General features: G+C 32.6%; 3 protein-coding genes across 6 annotated transcripts; 1 reads left to right on the plus strand and 2 right to left on the minus strand.

The window, feature by feature from the left end:
* Positions 1-265: 265 nt before the first annotated feature.
* On the minus strand, positions 266-5,357 carry LOC126854445 (E3 ubiquitin-protein ligase TRIM33). 4 transcript variants are annotated; one of them, XM_050601205.1, is made up of 11 exons: positions 4,891-5,357; positions 4,470-4,699; positions 4,052-4,335; positions 3,865-3,975; positions 3,587-3,781; positions 3,401-3,513; positions 2,026-3,282; positions 1,771-1,933; positions 1,505-1,691; positions 1,282-1,434; positions 266-1,193 (listed from the first exon to the last, which is right to left on the minus strand). In XM_050601205.1, exons 1-11 carry the CDS (start codon positions 5,240-5,242, stop codon positions 1,020-1,022), a joined length of 3,219 nt encoding a protein of 1,072 aa, XP_050457162.1. In that variant the 5' UTR covers positions 5,243-5,357; the 3' UTR covers positions 266-1,019. The 4 variants fall into 4 exon arrangements, with proteins under 4 accessions (XP_050457162.1, XP_050457161.1, XP_050457160.1 ...); XM_050601204.1 differs by having other exon boundaries at positions 1,771-1,936; XM_050601203.1 differs by having other exon boundaries at positions 4,882-5,357.
* Positions 5,358-5,658: 301 nt separating this feature from the next.
* On the plus strand, positions 5,659-7,744 carry LOC126854751 (WD repeat-containing protein 55 homolog). The gene is made up of 8 exons (XM_050601764.1): positions 5,659-5,850; positions 5,945-6,112; positions 6,238-6,430; positions 6,499-6,681; positions 6,765-6,838; positions 6,914-7,080; positions 7,148-7,362; positions 7,449-7,744. Exons 1-8 carry the CDS (start codon positions 5,835-5,837, stop codon positions 7,705-7,707), a joined length of 1,275 nt encoding a protein of 424 aa, XP_050457721.1. The 5' UTR covers positions 5,659-5,834; the 3' UTR covers positions 7,708-7,744.
* Positions 7,745-7,872: 128 nt separating this feature from the next.
* LOC126854749 (cytoplasmic FMR1-interacting protein) lies at positions 7,873-14,496 on the minus strand. Its single transcript, XM_050601760.1, has 18 exons — positions 13,938-14,496; positions 13,669-13,848; positions 13,391-13,572; positions 12,788-13,312; positions 12,498-12,702; positions 12,200-12,414; positions 11,921-12,051; positions 11,645-11,815; positions 11,481-11,563; positions 11,148-11,216; positions 10,909-10,982; positions 10,391-10,796; positions 10,113-10,312; positions 9,505-10,034; positions 9,315-9,409; positions 8,993-9,231; positions 8,751-8,898; positions 7,873-8,640 (listed from the first exon to the last, which is right to left on the minus strand). Exons 1-18 carry the CDS (start codon positions 14,145-14,147, stop codon positions 8,428-8,430), a joined length of 3,876 nt encoding a protein of 1,291 aa, XP_050457717.1. The 5' UTR covers positions 14,148-14,496; the 3' UTR covers positions 7,873-8,427.
* Between the last annotated feature and the right edge of the window lie 91 nt (positions 14,497-14,587).

Below are 14,587 nucleotides of genomic sequence, written 5' to 3' on the forward strand. Positions count from 1 at the left end.
TACATATTTAAAAAAAGCTTTTTTTATATTTTACAAAATACTTGGAGTAGATTAGGAATATAGACTAATGTATAACATCATAGGCTATCATTTGAAATATCGCACTTGTTGTACATTATAAATAAAAATTATATATATAATTCAACTATATTTAAAGTACATTATAAGTGTTTATATATATTAATTAATATATTATAATTTTTTTCACTTGGTCTGTCAGATCCCAAGTAGGTTTCCCTTAAAAAAAAAACTTATTTAGTTAAAATATTGTAAATGAAATTTTATTCTTATATATTTTATAAAATATTTTGCATGCAATGAAAAAATCGCAAAGTATGTTATTTAACAAACAATTGTATATTAAATTAATTATCCTATTAATCGAATATAATGTTAAGAAGCATTATGCAAATTCACTAAGGCGATAAAATTTTTTAAGCATAATATTATATATTTAAAATAATCTATAAACTTAATATAATGTTTAGTCAAATTTAACTAAAAGCTATTGTGTCGTCATGTGCAAATATCTCGTTAAAATACACATATGTTCGATAATTGAAACATACCAAAAGAATTATATGTTATATTAATAACATTGACTAACTATAGAGTATTGATATCATTTGACGAATGAAAGAAACCGAAAAAATTAATTACGAATATTTCAAAAATAAAATAAAACGTATATTTTTTCACGTGCTTTGCAAGCGTAGTTCCTAAAATTATTCCTATTATGAATAGTTTCAATAGTATTTATCACAATCTACCAAATTATTAACTGTAGTGATACACACAATTAATAATTAGTATAGTTGATACAATTATAACTATGTTTCAATATACACTGTGCCAATACAAAAAATCTATGATATATGTAACGTAAACTATAGATTTTCTAATATGCCAGTGTATATCGAAATATAGCTTGTATATATAATTGCAAGAAAAATCCAGTTTCAGATAAAACAATTGTTCCCGATGACATATAATTGATGACTCCTCATTTGTGTAATCTACTAATCATTAATTATGCGTCTATATTTTCTATTAGGTGGAAAAACTTCTTCGTCTTCGTCTTTATCAGGTGCGAGAAAAGGATCATCATATGCATAATTTGGTGCCCATTTTAATAACAATTTCTCAAAAAACTCTTCTAAATTTCTAGCTTCTTGATAAACTTGTGAATCCACCTGAAAAAATAAGAGAACGAATAAAGATGCAAATAGAAGACAATAAGATAAGAGATAAAAAGAATTAATAATGATTTAATTGACTTACGGGATTGTAAGTAAAAGCGTTTTTAAACATGAGTCTGATGTCCGCCATGACTTGTCTTAAATCTATGTAATGTTCTGTATGATCGGGTTTTAATTTATCTCTGATTATATCTAACGCAATCGGCTTCTTGATAATTCGATGATAATCAGTGATCTAATGATAAAAGAACAATCAATGTATTACTTTAACTCATCGTTTGATTGCTGACTAAAAATTTATTTACCTCACTCGATACAACCTCCCGAAAAGGAAGACTCTGCTCATATTGACAGTAAAGTTCTAGGACAATTCTTTGCGCAATTCGCAATTCTTTAATATTCATACTGTTTGGTCTTTTTTCACTACTTGATATATCGTCCGAACATTCAAGTACATTTGTACACAACATACATTGCCAAGTTTCACTTTCGCTAAAAGAAGTAATTAGTTAATTAGCGAAAAGTAAAAGAGTGTAATAATGAAAAATGTGTAGATGAATAAAACACTCACTCCGGAAATGATTTTAAGCTAGGTATATGACAATAAAGATGGAAGACTTTTGGACATTTATCACAACATAACACCGCGTCTCCTCCATCCATACATACGGCGCACCAGTCCTCGTTCGGATCGTCCTTCATTACCATTGACGTCGTTGTACTTTTCGAATTTTCTGCTGAAATAGGTATAACAAAATAAAAAAAATCTCTTTAATCTCTTTAAAATATAATGTAAGATTTAAGCTAATTAGATATAAGAATCAACCTGTTGTATTTTCAGTCATCGAGTTTATATCCTCGTCGGTGGAACTATCGACTTGTGCCGAATCCATTTGATTTCTTTGAGCTTCCGGTATCACCAGAATTCCATTGCTATCTAATTTCGCGATAGTGAGCATCAAATCATTCAATGATTTCTGACAAAACTTATCTAGACTTTTCTCGGTGTCGTCCGATTTGCCAGGCGTGGTAACAGGACTAGGCGTTTTGGGTATAGACGAACTGACAGCTTGTAATAGTGAAACGGTAGAAGAATTTTGCGATTGCGACGAATTATCGCACGAATTAACGTTTGTGATGTTAGCGTTATATTTTTGATTATTGCTGGTCTGTTGATTTCTTAAAGTGATCTTGTATCCCTCATTGGTAGGAAGAACTGTCATATTGGGAGCTGCGTGCTGAGGTCGAGATGCGGAAGTATAAGAGGGAAGGCAAGGATTCGCTTGCTGAGGTATATGCCAACGATGTTGCACAGGATAATTCCCGAGGTGTTGTGTCGATGGGGGAGTTAAATTACATTGAGGCAAACGTGTCGTTCCAACGGGCGCACTTGCCTGTTGATATGCGTGATGCGGTGGTACTTGAACTATCGCTGCTCCTCTCTGAGGGCTACCACTTGAGGAATATCTATATCCAGGTGGTAAACGATACGATACATGATTGGATGTTCGGAACGACGGGTAAGGGGGTGGCGGAAGGGAAGGATTATGCGCCAGAAGCCCGCGTAAACTCGAGTTCTGTCCAAGCTGATCGAGATTCTGGACTTGCTGATGTGGATGCGTGGACGATGTCACTTGTTGATGGCAGTTACCTAGTGGGGGACGTTGCTGATGCATCACCAAAGGTTGTTGTAACCTGTTGTTATTATTATAGTTGGCAGAATATGGTATACGCGGCTGATGCGTCTGTGGCGATGATCGTGGCGGCATATTGTGTGATGTGGTAGTATACTGTTGCATATAATTTTGAGATTGCTGTTGCGCGTGCTGTTGAGATAAATGCAGAGGCACTTGTTGCTGATAAGAATTTTGTTGTATATTGGTAGATTGTTGTGTTATAGTCGCTCCTGATAACGACAACCCTTGTTGAATAATCGGAATAGTACCATCCGCATGAGTATTCATCGAACTTATCGTTTGCTTTGGTTCACCTTGCTGTTCATTATATGTTGTGTTCTTATTCGCAGGAGATACGGATGGATATACTCTGCCATCAACGACTATCGCACCAATCGAGGATACCACTGCAACCAGAAGCAACATATATTGGATTATGTAGCTTGCATATAATATCAAAATGTTAAACTAATCAATTTGAAAATAATTATAAAAATTGTATAATTATGTCGTGTCATCACAAACCTTTTATTAAATCTGGTACTTTTTCCAGAGACAAATGTATTCTGACCGGTATCTCGGGATTTGGAATATCGGCTCGTTTGCTTTTTATCCTTAATAAATGATTTGTAATAGATCTACAATAACATATTATTATGTGTTATATACATTATATATGTACATATATGTGTATCTGTAATTATAGTGTACTTTTTACTATATAATAATTCCATATCTGAGCCTTTATTCAAAGCATGTGTGCCAAAGAGTATACAATGATTCGTAAGTTTGGATAACTGATCTAAAGTTACTTTCTTCTCATTTAATGTATTCTGTTTTTGATCGCACACCTCATTTAATCTCATTACCAATTGTTTTCCCCTTGTATTAATTGCGTTTGTTAATCTAAAAAATAAAAAGAATAAAATTCGTACATATCTCCAAAAAAGTGTAAACAAAAAAATTGTACATATATACAACATACTTACTGCACTACCATTTGTGTTATATCTTGAACAAGATTCTTTTTCTTCTCCAATATTAAAATTTGCCTATCCTCTGTAACTTTCATCGCGCTTTTTAATAATGCTTGTTTGTAGCTGAAAATTATTGTTTATCTTGCAAATTTGTAACTCTCTGATATTTAATTAATTATTATATATTTACAGATCTTACCTTACATCTTTGAGCAAAGAAGACATGGAGGAACGAGTTTCAGCAGCAATTTCATGAATAAATTTATATTTATGATCACGATGTTCACTGAGTTGACAGTCTCTACAGGTTAGTTTATCACATGTCTGACAAAATAAAGATAAATGTTCGTGACAATGAATTGTGCAAAACAAGTATCCAGGTATTTTCTTATTGCCTCTTTTGACATTATCTCTATTGTCAATTGTCATTTCATCCTTGGGTTTAATTGTATGATCCTTAGTTATCTTTAATCTTTGATGCGCCTTAAAATAGTTTTATCCAATATAAATTAACATTTTGTTTAAACACTCGTTCAAAAATTCATATTTTTAATTTAAATATATTTAATACACATATTTGTATGACATATAAAGTTTAATACATAGTCTATAATTACCATAACACAATTCTGGCAAATAAATTCTTCACACTCGACGCACCAACTAGTAGCAGTAGCGTTATCGTGACAACTGGTACATTTTTTTTCCTCTTCAGTTTCTTTAGGTTCGTCATCCAATCCCATGTTGCTATCTTCCTCCAATAATTTTAAGAGAAATCTGTTTTCAATCAAATTTTCCACTTTGGTAGTTACATTGCAAATATGACACGTAATCAGGTTGCTCTCCACTGTAAAGACACAATGAGCTATTATAAACATAAAATAAATTTAAAATATTAATGTTATAAATTAATGTTACAATGAGATCGATAATAATAAAAGTCTGTTTCATTAATAATATGACAGTTAAATCGATAAATAAATATTAATTTTATCGAAGACTATAATTACAATTACATGTTATAATTACATGACATACACAGCACATCCACATCCACTGATGTATTGTGATCACTGAGTTTATTAGTAGCACATGTTGCACAAGCCGCGTGTAAGCACTCCAGAAGCTTTGGATCATCTCCCAGGACGAATACTTTATTACAAAAAACACACTTTAACAACGCGCGGATCTCGCTCTCTTGACTTTCGGTAGTGCACTCGATACGTTGATCCCCGCATTCCTCATCGATACAAATTGCATCCTGCGTTTGGGATTGTTGTGAGTCCTGCTTCGAGTTGCCGTTTTGCTCCGAAGGCTCCTCTTTCACGATCACAGGTAACGGAGGTAACGCTGACATTCCCGCCATTAATTCGTTACTCCGATTCTCCATGATTGTGAAATTTGACGATGCAGCCTCTACCGCTTCGTTTTCGAGGAATGGTTTACGTTATAATTTGCGGTAGAAAGTTTCTCTCAAACAACGTACCCGATATAGCGCCATGACAGCCATTTTAATAATTAATAACTATATATAGTATAATAGTATGTGTAATAAATCTATATATATATAATATGTGCATAGGCATAAAAATAATAATTATATAGCGTAGAATGTAGAATGGTGTGTGAGCTGGGAACATCATTCGATTGGTTGAAATTCTTAATATGCATTGAAGATTCTGATTGGATTGAATAAAGATAGAAATCAACGAATCAGATTTCAAAGAAAATTTTAGCTCCTTGTGCTAGTTGCTTTTTGTGCTATCAAGTTTTCTACCTTTTCAGAAATATATAGTATCTGAATTCTCTCATTTGGTTGTCAGCATGTAACCTCGTCTAATTGTAATTTGTAATATAAGAAGGAATTATTAGTATAATTATTATTATTATAATTATAGTATAATTCGAGATTATATGTGAAGAAAAAAAGAATGTTTTAAAAAAAGCAAGATTTTGTCCTGTTTGTGAAAATACATTGGAAAATGGAGAGATTAGTAGGTTCGTAATATACCTTGCAGTATGATGTAGAATTGAAAGTATCTATGCATTCATTTCTTGTAATAATTAATTATAAATATAATTTTTTTCGCAGATGGTTTGATGTCTGATGATAGCGAGGATATAAATGACGACGAGGATATTGAGGGTATGGGGGATATAAGCAGCAATTCATCAGAGGATTCATCAGATGAATCTGCATCAGATGGCGATAACGATAGAAATTCTATTACCGAAGAATCGAAAGCTGGAACATCAGCAGGTATTCCTTTCAATTTCCTGAATTTTCTTCATATGTAGATTTTCTTTCAATTAAGAATAAGCTAAAAAACAAAACAAAGCAATCTTACATATTATAAATAAAGTCTGTTTACATCTTTCTTTAAGATGGTGCATCTTCTCATCCAGACAACTTATTGTTAGACGAAGAGAATGAAGTTGTCAAGGCTATATTAAGTGGGAAGCAATTATGCAGGAATCATCCCCCATCAATTATATTAGAAGATATGATTACAGACATATGTTTCCATCCTATAGTAGATACTATAGGTGTAGCTAGTATTACAGGAGATATCTATATGTAAGTTTGATGAAAAAAATATGTATTTTACTTGCATTTTTAAATCTTGCATTTATTTTTCATACTAGGTATAAGTATAACAATGAAGAGACTAATCTTGTATCTACTATAGAATTGCATCTTAAAGCTTGTCGAGACATTGAATTCAGTGAAAATGGACGAATATTATTCTCAGCTGGGAAAGATTTATGTATAGGGATAACTGATGTGGAAACTGAAAAGTTAACTAGATTGTATGAGAAAGCTCACGAGTATGTATAATATATTGATATAATATATTGACAGTTTTAGTATGCCAATGATATTACTAATGCATTGTTCATCGTTATCTTAGGCAACCTGTATATACAATGACAATAATCAATGAAGATGTGTTTGCAACAGGCGACGACGATGGTGTAGTAAAATGTAATAATAATTTGCAATACTTCTTAAATTTTTAACTGAACTCCAAAAATAAATCTTATAAAAAAATTTTTATAGTGTGGGACCTCAGACAAAAAGGAAATGAACCAATATTTTCCATAAAGAAGGTGGAAGATTACATTAGTGCAATGATAACCAACAGAGATGCCAAGTATTTGGTTTGTTCCAGTGGTGATGGTTGTCTAACAACTCTAAATATACCAGAGAGAAAAATGCATCTACAGGTACATTATACAAACATGCAATCTGATAATCATATTAAGTCGATCTAATTTGTCATATTATACGCAGTCCGAGGAGTATGATGAGGAACTGACTTGTCTCGGTTTATTTAAATCTGAAAGAAAATTGTTAGCAGCTAGTAGTAAAGGGAAAATGTATGTATACAATTGGGGTGAATTTGGATTACATTCGGATGAATTTCCAAGCATTTCGAAAGCGGCCATAAATTGTATGATTCCCGTTACAGAGAATATTGTAATAACTGGAGGAGAGAACGGAATTAGGTAAGAGAGAATTTTTACAATTTACTTTACTTATTTATTTATATATGTGTAACATTTTTTGAACAATTTCTATATATAATAAACAGGGCAACTAGTTTGTTTCCTCATCGTCAACTTGGCATAGTAGGACAGCATGACTTTTCAGTCGAGACACTCGATATCAGTAACAATGGAACTTTAATAGCATCCTCGTCTCATAATAATGATATCAAATTCTGGAATGTACAATATTTCGAGACTTTAAACGTTACCGAATCTGTAAAAGGTGGAAAGCAAAAATGGTTCAAACATAATCTTCCAAGTAGTGAAATAAATAATCGATCTGATTTCTTTGCCGAATTGTAATTTTAACAGTTTCGTATAATAAAATAACATAATTGTACTGTTTGGTTGTCAATAGTATGTCATGATAATTCACATGCATATCTTATTTAAAAATATAAATCACATTTTAATATATTTTTTATATCATCTAGAAATAAACAAAAACAAGTAATATTATGAAACATGTGCATTTTATACATAGTTATCAATACATAAGAAGTACTACACAATTTACGCATGTGATATGAATAATATTCATATATCATATTTTAATTAAACTTGAAATATCTTACAAAATAGATTCATATATATTTCATTACATTGACGAATCAATATATATTTAGATATAATCGTACATATTACCAGTTCTGTTATCTATGAATGATTAAAGTAAAGCAAAGCACTTATATAAATCTACCTATCTAAACATACGTTGTATGTTATCATGAGAAATGAATGAAATCGTGCCATTCTTATAGACGAAGTTGAGCAACTTCGTCGTTTACAATCATTTGTAAATCTTTTTCTCTCTAAATCTCGGTCGCTTTAAAAAATGTTTGTTTAGTAACATTCATAGCATATGGATTAAATAATATATTTCTACATTGACGATATAAAATATGAATAGTTTTTTTTATAGATACTTTAGAAATATCCTTAAAAAGGAATGATTTTTTTTTCTTTGAGTCTTTCTGTTCGAGTTCGCCATTATGACGTAAAATACAGTCTTTTCATTATCGCTTATTGATGATTTATTTGACGTAAATATTCTGGTGCATGATAATGTTGTTGCGCATGTGCCAACGAAGGATGTATCGGAGGCGGAAAACAGCGGACATGTTCTACACTTGCCACATCGCTATCTCCGCTCTTCAAATATTTATTTAGCACAGCGAATATTTGTGAATTTAGAACTTGAAATCGTCTTATCCGATCTACCATTCTCTTCAGATGCTTTAAAGATAAAAGTTATATATTACAAGTTAATATAATAAAGATAGTTAACTTTTATATATATACATGAATACATGTGTATACATAAACTTATATGTATATATACTTACTATTCCCTTAACATTCTCATCTTTACCATCTACACGTTGCACTCTAAGAATGTGATAGCAGAAATCAAGCGCTTCAAATCTACGTTGTTGTCCTAAAAGGACGATCATAGCACATCCAGCCCAGTGTAAACCTTCGCCAAATAATTCTCTACAATCGGAAAGTGATAATGGTCACAATTATTCATGCACTATCTTCAGAAATGTATATGTATCATATATCATGAATTATATTTATTACTAACTCAACAGTAAATTCCGTTTCACCAACGGGGATGCAGTATACAAATTGAAGTGCCGACCAAAGTCTATGAAATTCCGTACATTCGTCCACATTCATTACTCCATTCGCTGGCGGTGGTCCGACCCAAATAGGATCATCTAGAAAACTCCGTAATCTACTGAGCACAACTTCGAATATCGATAATCCGCAGCATAATCGTTCGCGCGTCAATAAATCCCCTTCTCTGGCAATCATTGCTTGCTACAAAATTGAATCATCGTGTATATGACATAGAGTAAAATGTAACTTTGATTTTAAAGATATATCGCGCATGTTTCCCTTACTTTAGCGGTACCTAATTTATCCACATTCGGGACAATTTGCAAAGCTGCATATTTCGCTTCCAATCGTTTCTGTTTGGTCTCGGGTTTTTCTCCCTCTGAAAAAATTTACAACAAAGAATATTTAATTTCTTGCATATATATAGATTTTTTATTTTTATTTTAGAACACCTGCAAAACAGTTTGTCCTCACCTTTGCAGTAAGGTCTCGGTAAGATGTTTTGAAAAGGCGCCGCGTGTAATAGATCGCACACTTCTTCTTGCGACAAAGATTGCTCCATCAGAAGACAAAATAGGATCGTATTGCCAAATTCGCGAAAATTATGAAACAGTTCAGTCTTTGCATCTGGATATTGTACGATATCGTTCAATTGAGCATGATAATAGCCTAAAACACCAGGCGATCCGTAATCGTATCGTGGAAGTTTGCAGACTTTCGGCATAGCTTCCATTAAGGTCTTGGTAAATTGATGTAAACTTCCTTGGATTAGAGTTTTGACAATCTTCAAAAGTTCTTCCATAACTACAGCTATTCCTTGATATCCAAGAAGCTTGCATATAGTACGAAAGTGATGGGGACCAACAAATCCTGTATATTGTCCATATTGAGTGCTATAAGCCAAGTTCAATTGTTTACTACCCCAGAGATAGTGATGGGACATTTGCGGAGGTTTATCTCTATGAACTGGTTGTACAAATTGTAGACCGCGACATTTGACAAATCTGTACAAATGCATCAAATAATTAATGTTAACAATATTGAATGATATATGTCGAACATACAAGATGTGCTAAACATACCTATTTGTGGCAGCATTGTAACAATAATTTGGCAAAAAATCATAGTTCAATTCCCAAAATACATGAAGAGTGATTCGTCCATAAGGAGCTAGAACGTTGTGATTAGCTTCCCTAAACATAGCATCATATTCGTCTAGCGCGAGCCACTTACTTAAAAGTTTATGAGTAAGACGATTGACTTGTAATAATCCGTCTAGTTCCTGTCAAATATTAGCAATGAGTAGCAAAAAGCTCTTATTTTTATAGTGAGAAAATTATTATATCCAGGGGAGACTTACGACAACTCCAGTTATATCACCGGATTCGAACTTGCTAATGGCCAGATCCAATGATTTTTGCATATCCGCGTTAATACGCTGAGTTATAAGTTTATTCAAATCAATACTTCTTCCAAGTAGCTGAACGTGTCGCTGTTTCAATAACGTTTCGTATCTATTAGCACGTGGATATGGAAGTAGATATGCCCCAAGAGCTACGCACTCTACCCTGAATCGTTTGTCCAACAGAATACTAGCCGCCAGCTGCTTGTAATGCGCGAAAATCTGTTCGCTAAGTTTGTACACAAATTGATCGAAGCACAAATTCACTTCGGCTTCTACCTCATCATATAGAAATTGCTTACGGAATATAGTCAGCGCGTATAACGCGCTATCGTTATACAAATCCAGAGGATATAAAACATATCTGTAAAATTAACAATAATAATAATATAACGTAAAATGATGATTTATTTTATTAAGAATCGCTATCATTGGCATTGATATAATCATTTTATATATTCATACAATAAACTTACTCCATCATCGACGGCTCCTTACTTCTTAATATATGATCGGTCAATATCCATGGCATGGACATTTCAATGGGAAACTGAAACATATATTTGTTGATTAAATATTTGGGTATGAAATAAGTTCTGGAACTGTGTCTTTATGTAGCACATCTGCCCAACAGAAACACGGATAAATTTTAGAATTCTGAAATGTATGTGCAGCATCATTTATTTATCGAACACGGCAGCAAACAAAGAAGTACCTGAATGCGCTTCTCCATGGTGATCAGGTCGCTGCACTCTTCATTATGCTGGTGACGTACTTGACATTTCTAATCATATAAATAAATTACAGAATATGCTATTTTCACATAATATTAACTTCATGATTAATGTATTAAAAAAAATTGCAAAACTAAAGTCCATTAATTGATAAATCTTACATGTACAATTCTTATATGCCCGAATCAAATAAATAGAAAATTCACATAACACACAATTGTTGATTTATTCTAATCGGCAAATTATATGATGCGATTCCAAGAGTACACTACCTGATATTAGTCGAGTTAAAATATATCAACGTTATTATTTACCTGTATTTTTCTACCCATTGTCATTTCTAAATAAAATTCTCTATACCATAATTGTGATAAGTCGCAACAATTCTGTAGAGACTCTGTGAGCAAAAAGAAAAGAAAAATTGTTGAGAGAAAGCAGAAAATACCTACAAATTAAAAAAAAATCTACATCTATTTACCACTGAAATTCAATAAATAACTCCAATAGAAACTGGTTTTGTGAAATTGATCTATTTGAACGAGATATTGGCCATCGATATCTTTCCTTAAAGTGCGTTTTCCACCGCTTTTATCGGCGATCAACGATTCCAACATAGTCCGTACCATATAAAGTTGTGTAGAGGACGGACCTATATTGCGTTTTATCATAATTAATTCTCAAACTCGATCGCAATTTCTAAGTCAAAAATAAAAATAGTAAAAAGTAATATGCAATACTTTAATGGTAAACTGACCAACGTTTCTTCGCGGGACTTTAATGCCAAACCCATTATCTGGATCCTTTTTGCCTTTTAATGCAGGATCTCCGAGTGGTTCCACTCCAAAATGCCAATCGGCGCAAGTTTCTCTAACAGAAACGATTATACTAAAACAAAATGAAGACAAAAGAAATAAGAGACCATTCTGGTATTCTTAAAGCTATTTAGATTTCTAAATAATTTGCACAAACATCGCTTTTAGAAAAAATGAAGGAAAAGATGATGAGATTTGTACAATATATAATTTATGCTAACCTTCTGATCAAATCCTTTTTATTTTTGATTGCTTTCCTTAAGGGTTCACGCAATGCGAGTTGTACAAAATCTTGCAATTCAGCATATATATTTCTACGTATTGCATCAATAAAAACAGTTTCCATACGTGCCATTAAAACCTGCAATCCTTTGATCATTGCTATAACTTCTATGAGAGCAAATTTCTCTTCGTCGGTATAGTTATAACGTGTAGCCTATGTAAAAAAAAGGAGTATTAATATAAAAATGATTATTTGCATATAGTAATATAAATTAATAAATTTCTTAATATCTTTACTCTTTCATATTCTTCAGCTTCTTGTGGACATTCTTTGTTCATATGATGATCAGTAGGATGCAATAGTTTCCAACTGTACAGTTCTGTTACAACGCTAGTCCATTGTGAAAGCAACTGTAATCCACGTAATGCCAACTCCGCAGTATCCCGATTTTCTGTATCGCTTCGACATTCTTTATATGTTGTAGTAACCTCGTTACTGTACCTATATACAATTGTCAAATGTATCACATTACTAGTAGATGGTACTAAACAAAACTAAATATGAACGAGATTATATTAGAAAATACCTTGCCAATTCACTGATATATTTTACATGATCTTCTCTTATTTGAGGAAGATGTACCATAAGATCAGCTTGTGGACTCATGTTATTCGATGAAGCAGATAACGGCCATTTTGACGCATCAAAATGTTTCGAACGTTTGATATAATTGAATGGCGCAATTTGCATATCTCCAAACAATGGAACTACTTCTAAATTTTTAAAGATTCTATCAATTCTATCTAACTTTAATTTTTTTTTCTGATCAAGCTTATTAATGTTACACAATTCGCTGTCCATTAGGAATAAACCAAAGCCCATCACTTTCACCAACATGTGCTTTTCATTAGGTGTAAGATACATTTTGGTTTCAAACATATGAACACAGATATTGACAACATCCGCAAGTAATTCTTCATATCCTGCAATCTTCTCTAGATTTTCTTTAACTGTGTCACGAATTTTATTCTGTGTTGCCAAGAACATTGACAAATTTTGCGACTCTTGCAATGTTTGAGAATCTGACATTACTTTCAAAAACTGTGCAGCTCTATAAAATAGAACAAAGCATATTTAAGCATAAACATACTTAAAATGAATCAATAAAATTTTATTTTCAATATATTACCTTCTATATGTGGAATAATCATTCTTTACACTAGATTTCATGTTCTTCAATTCATCCAACACAGCAAACATATTGATGAATTTTCCCAAAGTTAAGAGATATGCTTCGGATACAAAATCTTTTCTTTTCTCATGATGACACAATCGCTTAACTTCTCCGGAAAATCGTTCAATTGCTTTTCTCTAAAACATAAATAAAAATGTAAACATGTATGCACACAAAAAGAGACAGCCAAATTAAATATAGTTATGGTAATATAAGCTACAATTTGTGCTTACTTGAAAATACATGAAATTTAATAATTTATTCACTTCAGGTGCTAATACTTCCACAGTCTTTTCATAAATTTCCACCCTATTCGGCTGTTCATTAGATTTCGGTTGTGGAATTGCACGCGAACAACATCTCCATGTATATAACATGACGGCATGCTCTAAACCTTCTTCCAATAATTCGTTCTAAAAAAATATTTCCAATAAAAGTATCTTGTTCAATTATTCATCAATATTCAATTACTGACAAACTTAATTTTAAAAGATAAGCTTACCAAACTCGCGTGTACAGTTGCTTCTTCAATATACTTGGCAATGCCTGTTACAAAACCATTTCTGTCTTCGAAATTGGTATCGAAGTTTGCTTGATATACTACGGAACATGGTTGAGCTTCTATGCAAGGTTGTTCGTCCGGTAATGTAAATTCATCCAGTACATCAACGTTTGATAGAGCATCGCCCAGAGTGACTTTGTCGGTAGTCATCTCGTATGCTTGTATTATAAAATTATCTTGAATGAAAGATACAGCAAATTCCAGTAGGGGATTTAAATGTGTCCAACAGCGGGATTTCTACGTGTGTGGTACTTGCACAATCATCATGACATATCCTTGAGATAATTGTTGAATCTGACGTTTAAAATCACGAACGAGATCGTGAGAAAGGAAGTTCCAAATATCGGATCAAAAAGCATTTAGGGATGTTTCTCTGATGCACTGTCGCATAAAGTCTATCCCGATAACGAACACTGTTTTCCGTTGTCAGTCTTTGGATGTCAAATAATGTCAAAAATCAGTAACATAACACGGCGCGTACATACACACGGGATAAGAATGTCAGAAAACACGCTCTGAATGAGAAGAGAATCGAAGAACAATCGATTCGATCTATCGATTCTTCTTGATAATCGCACATCCGAGACACG

The sequence above is a fragment of the Cataglyphis hispanica genome, chromosome 14 (assembly GCF_021464435.1).
Source record: "Cataglyphis hispanica isolate Lineage 1 chromosome 14, ULB_Chis1_1.0, whole genome shotgun sequence".
Classification (NCBI taxonomy): Eukaryota; Metazoa; Arthropoda; class Insecta; order Hymenoptera; family Formicidae; genus Cataglyphis; species Cataglyphis hispanica.

Coding starts and splice junctions, on each gene's coding strand:
- LOC126854445 (XM_050601202.1), bottom strand. CDS start 5,242: ATGGAGAATCGGAGTAACGAATTAATGGCGGGAATGTCAGCGTTACCT. Junction 3,283..3,400: donor AGTACCAGATTTAATAAAAG/GTTTGTGATGAC, acceptor TTCTGGTTGCAG/TGGTATCCTCGATTGGTGCG. Junction 1,435..1,504: donor GGGAGGTTGTATCGAGTGAG/GTAAATAAATTT, acceptor TTTTATCATTAG/ATCACTGATTATCATCGAAT.
- LOC126854751 (XM_050601764.1), top strand. Junction 6,839..6,913: donor CGACGATGGTGTAGTAAAAT/GTAATAATAATT, acceptor AAATTTTTATAG/TGTGGGACCTCAGACAAAAA. Junction 7,081..7,147: donor AGAGAAAAATGCATCTACAG/GTACATTATACA, acceptor TATTATACGCAG/TCCGAGGAGTATGATGAGGA.
- LOC126854749 (XM_050601760.1), bottom strand. CDS start 14,147: ATGACTACCGACAAAGTCACTCTGGGCGATGCTCTATCAAACGTTGAT. Junction 12,052..12,199: donor AAAAAGGATTTGATCAGAAG/GTTAGCATAAAT, acceptor ATTTTGTTTTAG/TATAATCGTTTCTGTTAGAG. Junction 9,410..9,504: donor ACCGAGACCTTACTGCAAAG/GTGAGGACAAAC, acceptor AAATTTTTTCAG/AGGGAGAAAAACCCGAGACC.